Here is a 12,325-nt window from a genome sequence, read left to right on the forward strand (position 1 = left end):
TGTGTTCAATGTATAAAGTCTACAAATTTTAAGTTTTAAATTTCATATTCTTCAATATATTTAAAAAATTAACATTAAAATGTTTTTTGTTAAAAATCGTATTCCAATTTTTTTTTTAATGATTAAATAGTTTTTCAAAAAAATACAAGTACACGATGAATTGTAGGTATAGATACATTAAAAAAGAGAAATTATTTAACGATTCGTTGCAAATTATTCAGCATATGTAAAGCTGTATATATTTTATTAATGAAAGTAGCTAAGTTCAGAACTAATATTCATATTAATGAGCATTTAATACTATACCGATAGCGGGAACAATTTTTTTCTAGTAAACTGACCGTTGCTTTATATATAGACACAAGTTACAGTGATTTTTTAGTCAACTGACAGTTGCTGTCACTTTTCTTTAGTCTAGCTCTTTCAACGAGAATCTTGTTTGTTGTATGAGTCTGTGTGTTGGCTTACTGACAATTAGATACTTACAATTTGCTGAAATTAAAACATTGTCACATGGGCAGACGTTGGGTCAAAGACTTGGGGGTGGAAAGAGGAAAAACTATTTACATGACGGTACGGACAATTTGTGGCTGACAGCAGTAACAAGCGACAGGAGGTCGAGTTCATGGGAGTTCCACTTTGACATGTGGAATTTGTTTGAAAATTTCATTGCTTTTCAAGACCGAAGAGCTGAGAAACTGTGTGACCAGGCTGCCCGGCAGGTGTCCAATGCTGCAGACTCCCCTGGAGGTGTCCGTGTTGGGAAATTCTTTTTTCTTTTTCTTGTTTTTTTGTTTTTCTGGTGCTTTGGGGTTTTGGCATTTTTAATTAAACGCACGACGAAAAGGCTGTTTGTGTCCCTTATTTTCGTGTTTAATAAATTAAGCTATTTTATTTAATTTTCTTTTTGGACTGGTTTTTGTTGCCTTTGTTGCTTTTGTTGGTATTTTGACTGTCGCCAGGAATTTGGCCCTGTCATGTATTATTGTTACCTGGCATTGTAGAATAAAACCTGTGGCTCATTAAGGCGACTACGTGAGCATTTAGCAGACGTTGGGGATATAATAGGGGTAGGGACAGGGACAGGGCAGTGACAGACTGATGGTAGATGTCGAAGACCATTAGATGGGGGCACGTGTTGCTTTTGTGGCATTGTTTACGTTCTCAGCAGCGCGGTTTTTGGTTTCTGCAAGTTTAACGTAGTCTCCATGAATTTCTTTTATTTTCCTTTTTATGGCATCCAGGCTTTTGTGATTTTTGAGAGCTGCTTAATGGCTGTCTTATTGTTGCTGTAGTTGTTGCCTGTTTTGTGACTGGCACTCTTGTACTTTTGTATTATTGTTATGTCTGTGTGAACAGTAAAGTTTTTATATAATTTGTCGGTACTGTTGATATTCTTGTTGTACCTTTTTTGTTGTTATTTCAAATATTGTAATTGTATTTATTTTCATTCGATGCTGCTTCTGCTTCAAGGCCAATTTTTTAATTAAAATTTTCGTTATACTTATTTATGTTATGCCATGAAATGAATTGTGTCAAGCCATGTTTACAAAGCATAATTACATATACAGTAGAATGTGATTGCTGTTGACATAGCATCAACATCAGAAATTAATGAAGAAGAAGGAGTAGAAGCAGGAATTTGAAGAAGAAACCAACCCCACAAAGTGCACCGAGTGTAAATCTACATATTTATGAGTGTTGAAATTATGACTACATGTCCGCACATGTCGTCCAATGCTACTTCCGTTTCCGTTTTCCTACCGACATGAGAAAACTTTTAGCATTTCTTTTATTTCTCTTTTGGTGCGTCTTTCTGGGCTGCTTTGTGCACGCTCCTCAATGAAATTATTTTAAATAATAGCAATTTCTTTTTTTCTCTTCTCTATTTTATTTTGGTTCTGCCCTCAACCCTTGTCGTACTTTTACAACTACAGCCACTGATCAAAATGTTAGTTTAAATCAGTTTTCTTTAAAAAAAAAAAGAAAAAAACTTGTTAAAATTTAAAGGTTTGAGCTTAATTGATATAAATTTTAAATTTTGGAAATTAGATCAGGGATTTCAGTATATTTATCTATTTCAATATTTTTCCAAGTTTTCTACATTTTGTACACAAGCTCAGAGTACATAGTAGTTGTTTAAATTAATTTACTTACCTTTGTAATTGTTCCCATTTGAATTTTTTTATTGGAAAAGATTTTAAAGCGTTTTAAAAGCAACTCATTTTATGTAAGCTATAATTATTTTAGTTAAAATAGAAGCAAATTTGCAACTTATGACTATTTTGCATATACTCGTATTATGCTTTACCCTCAAGTATTTGCAAACTGAACTTTGTTCATCAGCTTACTTTAGCAAGAAGTTTATACCTTAGTCAACTATTTTAAGAATCGCTTTGTTCCATACAAAGTTTGTATACCAATCATTTTTGCTGGGTGTGGCAGAGTTTCTAGGGCACAACTACAATAAATGAAATGCCAGTGCTTAGCATTGTTGTTCCTATAAGTATGTATTTGTATTAGCCGTAAGGGTTACATGAACTTTGCTTTATGAAACCAACAACAACTACAAAAAAAAAAAAAAAATAAAAGAGAAGAGCAAAGAATTTACAGTTGACATTTTTAAACAGGCTTAGCGACAACACACATGCAATGCTTTCCTTGTGTGTGTGTGTGTGTGCTGTTTGTAATTGTTGCTTTTGTTTTTATTGTCGTTGTTGTTGGCAGCCACTACAATTATGATTATACACACAAGCACATAGATTCTGATGGCGTGCTGAAATGGAGCCCATTCTGAAAGGGTATCCACAACCATAATAAGCATCATGGCCCACTGTGACTGTGACTGTGACTCTAACAGTGAGTGCAAGAAATACACGCGCACATGCCATGGCTGGGTAATTGTGGCAACGCCTTTTTGTCGCACTGTTGTGACATTTCAAACGCAAAAGCCAAAGCTGAAATGAAAACCATTTACCCTTTGGCCTTCTCCTTCTCCTCCTCTTCCCCTTTCTCTTACCCTTCCCCTCCCCAGTGGTCTGTCTATGGCAGTTGTTATAGTTTTTTTCCCTCCTTTTTTGCTCAGTTACTTATATTTAGCTAGCGGCTGCTTTGTTGCCTCAATGAATTTTCTGGACCTGGTTCGCTTTTACTGCTCACTTTTAGTCACCTTTAGTCACTTTTCATTTGCGTTTTATTAACGCAATTATATAACGAAATTTCAGCCGTAATTTGCACGTTAATTGTCAGCGCGTGCTTTAAACGCATTTGTTGTGCATTTTTAAGTAATAAAATAATTAAATTATTATTTATTGCTAACCAACATGCAGTCCACAATGTTGTCGCTGTATCCAATTTAACGATGATTTGTTGGACAAAGCCATGCAGACATATGTTGAACTATGACCTTTCGTCAACAAACATAAATTCACACCAACTGCGCTGTCCACGTTTTTTATTTCTCCCATTCGCTTTCAACGCACGTCTGAACAAATTGAAATATATACAAGTATAGATACAAGTATATAGATATCAACATAAGAAAAAAAGACATGCACATGCACTTTGAGTAATGTGTGAAACTGTGCACCAAAACCATGAATATATAATATTGCAAATCTATATATTGCTTTTGCTTTTTGCTTAGTTTACCCACAGAGTGTATCCAAAATGAGCAGGGCAAAGTTATAATTTTCTATTTTATGCTAGGATAACTGAGTATCTATTCAGGACTCGCATCCCACAGAGCTCACATTCCTCTTAAAACTGAACTGTCTTCGTTTTTGTGGTTTGAACTGTTTTATGGCATTGTCAGTTTATCAATTGTAGAGTCGTAGTTATCTAAAGATAGCTCCGCGCTTGAGTTATTGGTGCATAGTTTTTGAGATTGTCAGTTGGGACTCGCATGTGGGCAATATTTTTGTGCAAAAGCATTTGAAAATATTTCACCCAATAGAATATATTAAATTATTATTTTACTGCGTGACTAAAACAGCAATGAGCTTTTTTTATGGATAGTTTGCGAAAAGCAATATTATTTCTTTACCCAATGCCACTTAGATTTAAAGTAAGCTTTAAATTGCCCGCTGCAGGACTTGAGAAAACTTGCAAATTAATAATAATTCAAAGCGATTCCATGTGCTGGACTTGTGTTTTGTGAAATCATAATAAAAATTCTTATGAAATTCTTTAAATAACTATGTACATATTTTCTTTTTCCGTCTAAAAATTATCTGTAAAAAAAAAATAAATAACTGAAGAATATTGCAGATATATTTTATTTAGTTTCAATTTGTATACTTCACTAATTCATCTTGAACCCATTAAATTAGTGCTAACATCACATGTAATGCCTCATTATTTACAACACTGCTTTAAATACAGTCACAAATTTATTGCTTACAGGGTATTCAAATAAGAAGGAGATTTACTATTGAGAGCAAAATGAGTCTGGTTATAAGTTTAATATAATGAAAATAGTTTAAAAGTGCTTTTAAAGTTGATTAATTTCATTATATTGTTAGGCGAATATTTGGCAATATTTCGAAGCCAAATACAAAATTGTTGTGCTATTCACTAGGCTTATCCATTTAAGTTACTTGCCTAATGACCTCTAACATTTTGAGCAGCGCTTTAAACGTCGCGTATACGCCACGTTTGTTAATAAATTACCTAAATTATAGTCACAAGCACAAAGGGACCCTTGAATTGCGTAACGAACGCCAAATAACGAAGGAGCCGAAAAACAAAAATTTAAAGAAGAGGTCCAAGAAAACAAAAACTGAACTGGCAACAGCTGAGGCGTCGAACGAGAGTGGCGCCTCCGAGTGGCAGGCAGCGGCTGCCGACGAAGGCATCTTAATAAATTTTGGTTCGCAACACTTTGGCGTTATTAATACTTCAGTGAATGGGTCGACACAGCACGCACCTAAAAACCGCCAGCCGGGAAACAACGGCACATTGGGTACCGTAGACGATGCTTAATTACACGCTCTACCCGACGCCAGGGGGCGTGCATGTGTGCGTGATAGAAGGCGGAGAAGCTTGCGGGAAAATCCACAGGAACGTCGACTAGCCGCATTTTCGGCGCAAATTAATTAAGCAAACGTTTCAAAGATATTTCTGACTTGACATGTCAAGTTCTTGGTTTAAAGCGACTTTTGCAATGTTCAGCTATTAAATTCGATTACGCAATTCATTAGAATAGTGATGGAAAGTAGAGAAGTGGAAGGTAACGGTATGTGGGTGAAACATGTCAACATGTTAGGTAACTATGCTTAATTAAACAAATTCCTCAAGTCGGTCGGTTCATTTTGAATGCGCTGTTCTGTGCGGCATTCTAACCAACCCCTCGGCCAATTTTCCAAAACATTCTTGGATCGAAAAAGGTGTACACTTTTTGCCTAATGATGTCTATGCTCAAGTCGTGCATAATATGCCACCAAAATCCAAATTTTCATGGACACGCAACTCTATTGCGGCATGTCGGCAATGAAGATGCCCCAACGTATACGTGTATTGTCATTGCCTGTCAAGGCAATAATCCAACCAATTCCAGACATGTTAAGTCATTTTGTGGGCTTGTCACTGTTAGATTGGTTAGCAAATTATACGACATTCGCATTCAAATGCTCTGTTCGGGTTGAGTTATTTGTGGCATTAGTTTAAATGAATATCCCGACAAGGTACCAATACAAAGTCGTCGAATCCCAGTTAAGTGCTTAGCCAAGTGTAACACATATTTAAATGCTAAACATTAATTGCCAACTGTCTAAGATTTGAAAGTACAGCACTTTATTTAAAGTTTAAGTAAAACAAGTAAAACAGCTATTTATTGAATTAATTTATGATAAGATAATAAATAACTATTTTAAATATATATATATATATATATATAAATATATAGGTATTGTTTTGTTGAATATTAAGTACTATTTAATAAATAGTCAGTTCAAGTCAGAACTTCACAAAATTATTGTTATTATTATTTTATATAATTTTACACTTTTATATTTTTAATTTGTACTATAAATATCGATAAAAGATTTTAAAATAATTTTTAACTTGTGAAGTTCCGTAGCTCTCTAGTTAAAGTCTGAGTTCTGTAACATAATTGGAGCTTTAATTGGAATTTCCATACTCCATACTCCATTAAATTTTTTATTTGCATGATTGGTTTAAAAATTCCAGCCATGACTCTGAAACTGCTTTAGGTAGCATGTAACGTTTTTATAGTAATAAATAAGGTATAAATATAAATAATAGGTTTTGAAAAATAACATCCAAAATAAGAGTTAAAATTAACTTTCATAATCAACAAATAATTACTTTATTAAAAATTTTATTTTGAAAATTATAATCATTCAAACTGTTTTATAAACTGCGATGCTATTCATATTCTTGAGGATTCTCTTGCAAGTCGAGTTCGTTTGGAATGCCTCGAAATTCGCAGAAAATCTTATAGATTAGCTGCTCTTTCTTCTCATAGTAGTCATCGTCATTGCGATTTAATGCATCCACCTCAGCTTTATAGAGCAACAACTGCTGACGCATTCGTACCATATCCTCATTACAACTAAAACTATCCTCGGGATGTGGTTCCAAAGTCATTAGCGACAACATAAACGACAAATACAACTGAAAATACCAGAGCTATCATTCAGTTTTGCAGCATGGCCAGATTTTTGATAACTTTCGTCGTCATTACAAGTACTCACCTCCTTGTCCAGCGGCAATTCATGCGTCAATATGTTCTCATCGTGGGCGCTCTCCACCGCATATTTGATATCCATTTCTACTTAATATTCAAATACTGGGCACTGCGAGTTACTCAATAGTCTAATATATATGACTGACTATTCGCGACTGTTTCTGCTTGCCACAGGCTCTTTATATTATATTGCTCCATTTATGTTTAGATTATGCGAATGAGTGTCGATATTCGTGAATGTGTGTGTGGGTGTTTGTGCACTTACGAGTATATAGAGTCTTTAGCTGAATTTTGTTTATTTTCATTTCCATTCGTTGATTTCGATACGCATTTACATTTGCGCTTGACTTTCTAGTATTCAAAGACTTTTATAAACATTGCAATAAATGAGTACTAGAAACTAGTTAACAACCATATTTTCAACTTTATTAATATTGTGTAAAAACAACTAAAGTTAGGTAATAAAGTTGAAAGACTGTCTTTTGTTATGTATATATTTAAAAAAAACTAAATGAAGTCAATTGTATAACATTATTGAGTGCTCAAAATAAATACATTATTTTATCACATTTTGATTCAATTTATATTAATCACAGGGACTGTAATCTTTATAAGTTTTATTAATTTTTTGATAATAAAATTTTATTTTATTTTTTTTTTTGCTAATAACATCTTAGTTTTACAATTAAAAAGCTAATTAAAGTTTAAAAAGTAGTGATGGTTTGACTACAAAATTCTATTACAGGAAACCAATTTTCAGGACTTTAACTTACGTTTTTTGATTTTGGTATATTACTTTATTGTTCAATTTATGTAAATCAAGTCAAAACCAATCTCATATTTTGTTAAATAAATTTACGTTTTAGCTATAAGTCCATATAAGAAAATACAGTACTTTTATCGAAGTCACTTGACGTATGGATACTATGTATTAGTTTGGAAATCTAATCTGAATAAATTTAAGTTTAATTTTTTTTTAACATTTTATTCTACTTCTATTTTGATGTATACTATAAGTATTGTGCTAGTCTCGATGATATACACTGAAAAAAAAGACCAAGTTCTAAAATCAAGAACATTCATCTTAAATATTTTGTTCTTAAAATAAGATTATTTTAAGACCAAATTACTAAAACTAAGATTATTAATCTAAAAAATCTTATAATCTTAATATAAGAATAAAAATCTTAAATTGTTAGGAAAGTATAAATAGGTACTATTTCGTATCAAACAAATGATGGCACCGTGGCTCTTGTTAGAGAGGCCGCTTCAGTTGTGAAGCAGTAGGCGGCGGCTCGAATCCCCTCGTAACAAATTAAAATAACATTTATAAAATTACTAAAACAGAATAAAATATAAATAAATCCAAATTTAAAAAAAAAAAAATATAAATATAAAAATAATTTTCATTTATTTTATTTTTGATTTTAATTTTAAGAACATTTATTCTTAAAATAAGAACTTGGTCTTATTTAAAATGTTCTTAAAATCAAGATGTGTTCTCTTAATTCAAGAATTTGATGTTCTCGACGCATTTTTTAGACCAAAAATCTTAGTTCTGAGACCAAAATCTTGATTTTAGAACATTTTTTTTATCAGTGTATCGATGAAAATTTAAAAGATTATTTATAATTCAAGATGTATCTGACGCGCATTTTCATCAATTGATTATACCCATTGTTTGTCCACTTTATCGGTGCAGGGTAAAACCACAAATGAAAAACGTAAAAAAAAATCCAATTTTTGGTATTGAGATCAGATTGTATGACGAGAATGAACAGAGAACAAAATACAAAACAGGGTATAAAAGGCAAGTTGGAGCACTAAAAAAGTAAATAAAATTGACACCCGCACAAAAGGGAGAAATATAAACCAAAATAGTGTAAACAAACAACAAGCGACGCTTAGACGAATAAACAATGCATGAGGATGAGGTGACCGCAGACAGGGCAAAGCAAATTCATAATGCTGAGATGCAGAGAGAAAGAAAGGGTAGGCAAGTCGGAGCGAGATAGAAATAGAGAATAGAATACTATGTGGTGCGATGCAGTAAACTAAAGTGGAACTGGTAGCTGGAAGGCTAAAAATTCTCGTTTTCGCATCATTTTTTTTTTTTTTTTATGATTTTACATTTGGTTTATATGTATTTTTATGGAGATTATGCAGAGAATGGCAGCAATATGCGCTAAGTGTATGTAAAAGCGGGAAAGTCCAAGGCAAGCAAGAGCAGATAGACTGAGAGTGTATGCGTATGTGTGTGTGTGTGTTTTTGTGTCTTTGCAACTTGCACGTGCAGCACAGGTTGCAGATAGAGGTGGCTTCAAATATGCAGTGCAATAAAATTTAAGTGCCGGATATTGAAAAGCTCGTGCTGATTTCCCAGGTTAATGTTTGTAAATAATACAAGAAATTCAAGAATACATAAAATATTTAGATAAAGAAATATGTTTGGTAAAATTTATTTAAATGGTTTTTAATATGCCTTGCTTTAAGTTCTCTAAAAGTGTTATAAGGAGCATTTAATTAGAGATGGGCTGGATTTAAGTATGAAAGATGAAGGATACAGATGTCGGAGGGTCACAATATATTTAAATTTAAATTGTTCTTTTTTTTTTTAAATCATTGATTGATTTATAAAGCCTTGTAGCTGATTTCTACTTTACTCGCTTTTATAATTATCTCTCAGCTATTCATGAAATATTTGTTTATCAACTCAAGTAAAATTATACTTTAACGCAACTTGTACCAAGAATCATACATCAAATCGCTAAGTGATGTCGCCATAAAGCTGCGGTTGCAAATAAATTTAATTAAGCAATCAATGTCTTAATTAAAACAGCAAGTGCTCTTTCTGTCTCTGTCTCTCTCTCTTTCTGTCAAAGTCGTATCAGATGCCAGAGCATGAGTAATGAAATTTGGTGTTGTCATGTAAATAGGCAGATGCCCGCGAGACTCTCGGGTAATATAGACCTATACACACATACAAATATATATATATATAAACACTCACACTATGCCATGTGTGTGAAAGTATTTACAGTCAAGGATGATAAGGCACAGACAACGTTGTCGTAGACGTCTTCGTCGCATATCGAAAATGAAGGAAATGAAATAAATCAAGACTCATTAAACCGCAGAAGGAGGAGAGAAAAACCACAACACGGCAGCTGCCACGGCAATCAGGCTGTCTGTGTCTCTGGCTGTGTGTGTGTGTTTGTGTAACAGCTGTGTGTGAGTGCGTTTAGGTTATGTCAGTGCGCGCCAAAGTAAAGTTGACAGTTGTTGTCAACTTAATCATCGTCAACACAAACACACACATACAACCAGACACTTAAACATGCTTAGATTACTTATGCATTGAGAAATACTTATCTACGCATAGCGTCAACTTGAACTTAATTTCTTACGATAACGATAACTCGACATATTGCCAGCTCATTATGCGACTACGTTTGTCTCTTCTCTCTCTCTCTCTCTCTCTCTCTCCCTCTCTTACACCCTGTCAACGCATGTGCACAGTCTATATAGTATCTATATATCTATTATGACAACGCTATTTTGGTCGCAATTTCCTTCTGTTCGTCGTCTTTTGTCATTGCTGCTGCTTAATAATAGCAAATTACACAAGTAATTAGTCACGCATTTAATTATTATTTATGGGTTTCTGTTTGTATGTGTACGTGTGTGAGTCTATAAGTTTTTCCATTGTACTTAGTATGTGGCAGCCATTTTCCCACTTGTAATTATCCACTTGACTGCGTGTTCTCAGCATTGATAAAATATGCATGTGACAATGGTTAAATGATAATCTGTTTTGGCTTAAAAAAATACAACTTGAAACTTTGTGAGGGCAATGTTTTCGCTTCTAATTCAGTTATTTTTGAATATATTTCGCAGATTCAGAATCTGAGATTAAAGAGTTATTCAATACTTTAAGAAACTTTTAGTTACTTAGTTAGACAAAAAAGATGCTAATTGAATAAGAACGCGTTGAAGTGAAAATTATTGCTAACTTAAAAATAAATTTGTTATTGGACTAGCTTAAAAATGGCTTAAATATGCATAGTAAGTCACAGATTTTGAATAGAATTCATGTCATGTTCGAAACGACCAACCAATTAAATATATGTGCCTATAATTCCAGACAAATTGATGTATGAAAGCGAGTGCGCAGCTGTTGCCAATTAGGTTGAAGTTCGCTTTGGGTGCTGACCAAGATTCAGACTCACGTAGTTTCACAGAAACTTTCATCGATTATAAACTTTTGCATCCAAAGTATTATCAGCTCTTTGTAATAATATTCTTTGTGTTGTTGGTGTTGCTTGTGTTGGACAGAAAACTTGCGGCGACAGCTGCGTCAAGTTTTCAAAAACATATTAGATTTTTTGTTTGCTGCATAATAATTGGGGATAAGGAGTGGGGAAATTGAAATGCCAATTCGCATGTGGCGAAACCAAATCCTTAGATTGGGTCGAAAAAAAATAAAATAAAACCAATTCGAAGCGAAGCGAACAACGATTGACGATTGCCATTGGCAGGCATCAAAATACTAAGCAGAAGGTCGAGAGACTCTGGCAGTTGCCAGTTGATTGCCTTGCAATGATTTCTTGTAAGCTGTTTATTGGGGCGTGATATAATTAGCATAACCAAAGAGAATCTGCTGCCGAAAAACAAAGTGAAAGTAAAGATTAAGGCGAAGACGTAATTGAAGTGAAGAGGAGCTAAGATAAAACGCAATTTGCTTAATGCTAAAACTTTTAATCACTCATACGCTCCGTGACACCCGCAATGAACAAAAACTCTGTGAGTTGGCAGCTAAAACTCACTCGTTGACTAAGTTAAATATATAGTAAACAAAGTGACTTGTGAAATAAAAAAAGTGTAAATATGACCAGAAAAAAGAAGATAAACAAATTCAACAGCACTAATACGCGCTCAGACTCTGCTTGAAATGCGCACTCAAATATGTATGTATATATGCGCATCTGATTAAACATGAGTGTGTGTTGATGGGTGTGTGAGTGTGTTTGAATATGTATGTGTGTGTGTGATGGTTGGCAATCCCCCAAAGCGCAACTTCTTTCCTGCTACTACGGACAGAAAGTTCTGCTTCCCCTTAATCTTAAGTTTAATTTTTGCTTTGACTTTTGCAGCATACACTCATATAAAGCTACCAACACACACATACTGGCACACACACATAAAAATTCCACTTTTAATGCATATTTTCTTAATATTCGTTTATATCCTCTGCTTAACATATTAACAAAAGGGTGTATACGCTTTATGCTTTCGTGAAAGTCAAAATGAGACTGGGCTTTTCTTAATGATGTTCTGTTTATAATAAACTACATTTGCTTTAGATAATGTAAGAAAACAATTTCCAAATTTGTCAATTTACAAATTGGTTTTATATTTGTAATTGAATAATTATGAATTTATAATTAGACAAATAAAACATAAATGAATGAAATACGTATGTATGTAGATTGACGTATACGTAATTTAATGCGAAGAAATTGCATTAATATAGGTATATCTTAAATATGTTATAAACACTTAATCCGTTAAATGGTATTTATCTGTCGAATACGCTTTGTCAACTTATGTTTCCTG

The 12,325-nt window shown here is 33.4% G+C and overlaps 1 protein-coding gene across 2 annotated transcripts; it reads right to left on the reverse strand.

Moving 5' to 3' along the window:
* Positions 1-6,299: 6,299 nt before the first annotated feature.
* Positions 6,300-6,834, reverse strand: LOC117781494. Of its 2 annotated transcripts, none has more exons than XM_034618265.1 (2): positions 6,717-6,834; positions 6,300-6,636 (listed from the first exon to the last, which is right to left on the reverse strand). In XM_034618265.1, exons 1-2 carry the CDS (start codon positions 6,789-6,791, stop codon positions 6,388-6,390), a joined length of 324 nt encoding a protein of 107 aa, XP_034474156.1. In that variant the 5' UTR covers positions 6,792-6,834; the 3' UTR covers positions 6,300-6,387. The 2 variants fall into 2 exon arrangements, with proteins under 2 accessions (XP_034474156.1, XP_034474155.1); XM_034618264.1 differs by having other exon boundaries at positions 6,300-6,651.
* Between the last annotated feature and the right edge of the window lie 5,491 nt (positions 6,835-12,325).

The sequence above is a fragment of the Drosophila innubila genome (assembly GCF_004354385.1).
Source record: "Drosophila innubila isolate TH190305 chromosome 2L unlocalized genomic scaffold, UK_Dinn_1.0 4_B_2L, whole genome shotgun sequence".
Lineage (NCBI taxonomy): Eukaryota > Metazoa > Arthropoda > Insecta > Diptera > Drosophilidae > Drosophila > Drosophila innubila.

Excerpts from the sequence above, each read along its gene's own strand:
- LOC117781494 (XM_034618264.1), bottom strand. The coding sequence starts at position 6,791 with ATGGATATCAAATATGCGGTGGAGAGCGCCCACGATGAGAACATATTG. Across the intron at positions 6,652-6,716 it reads AATTGCCGCTGGACAAGGAG|CTCTGGTATTTTCAGTTGTA; the intron begins GTGAGTACTTGT and ends ACTGAATGATAG.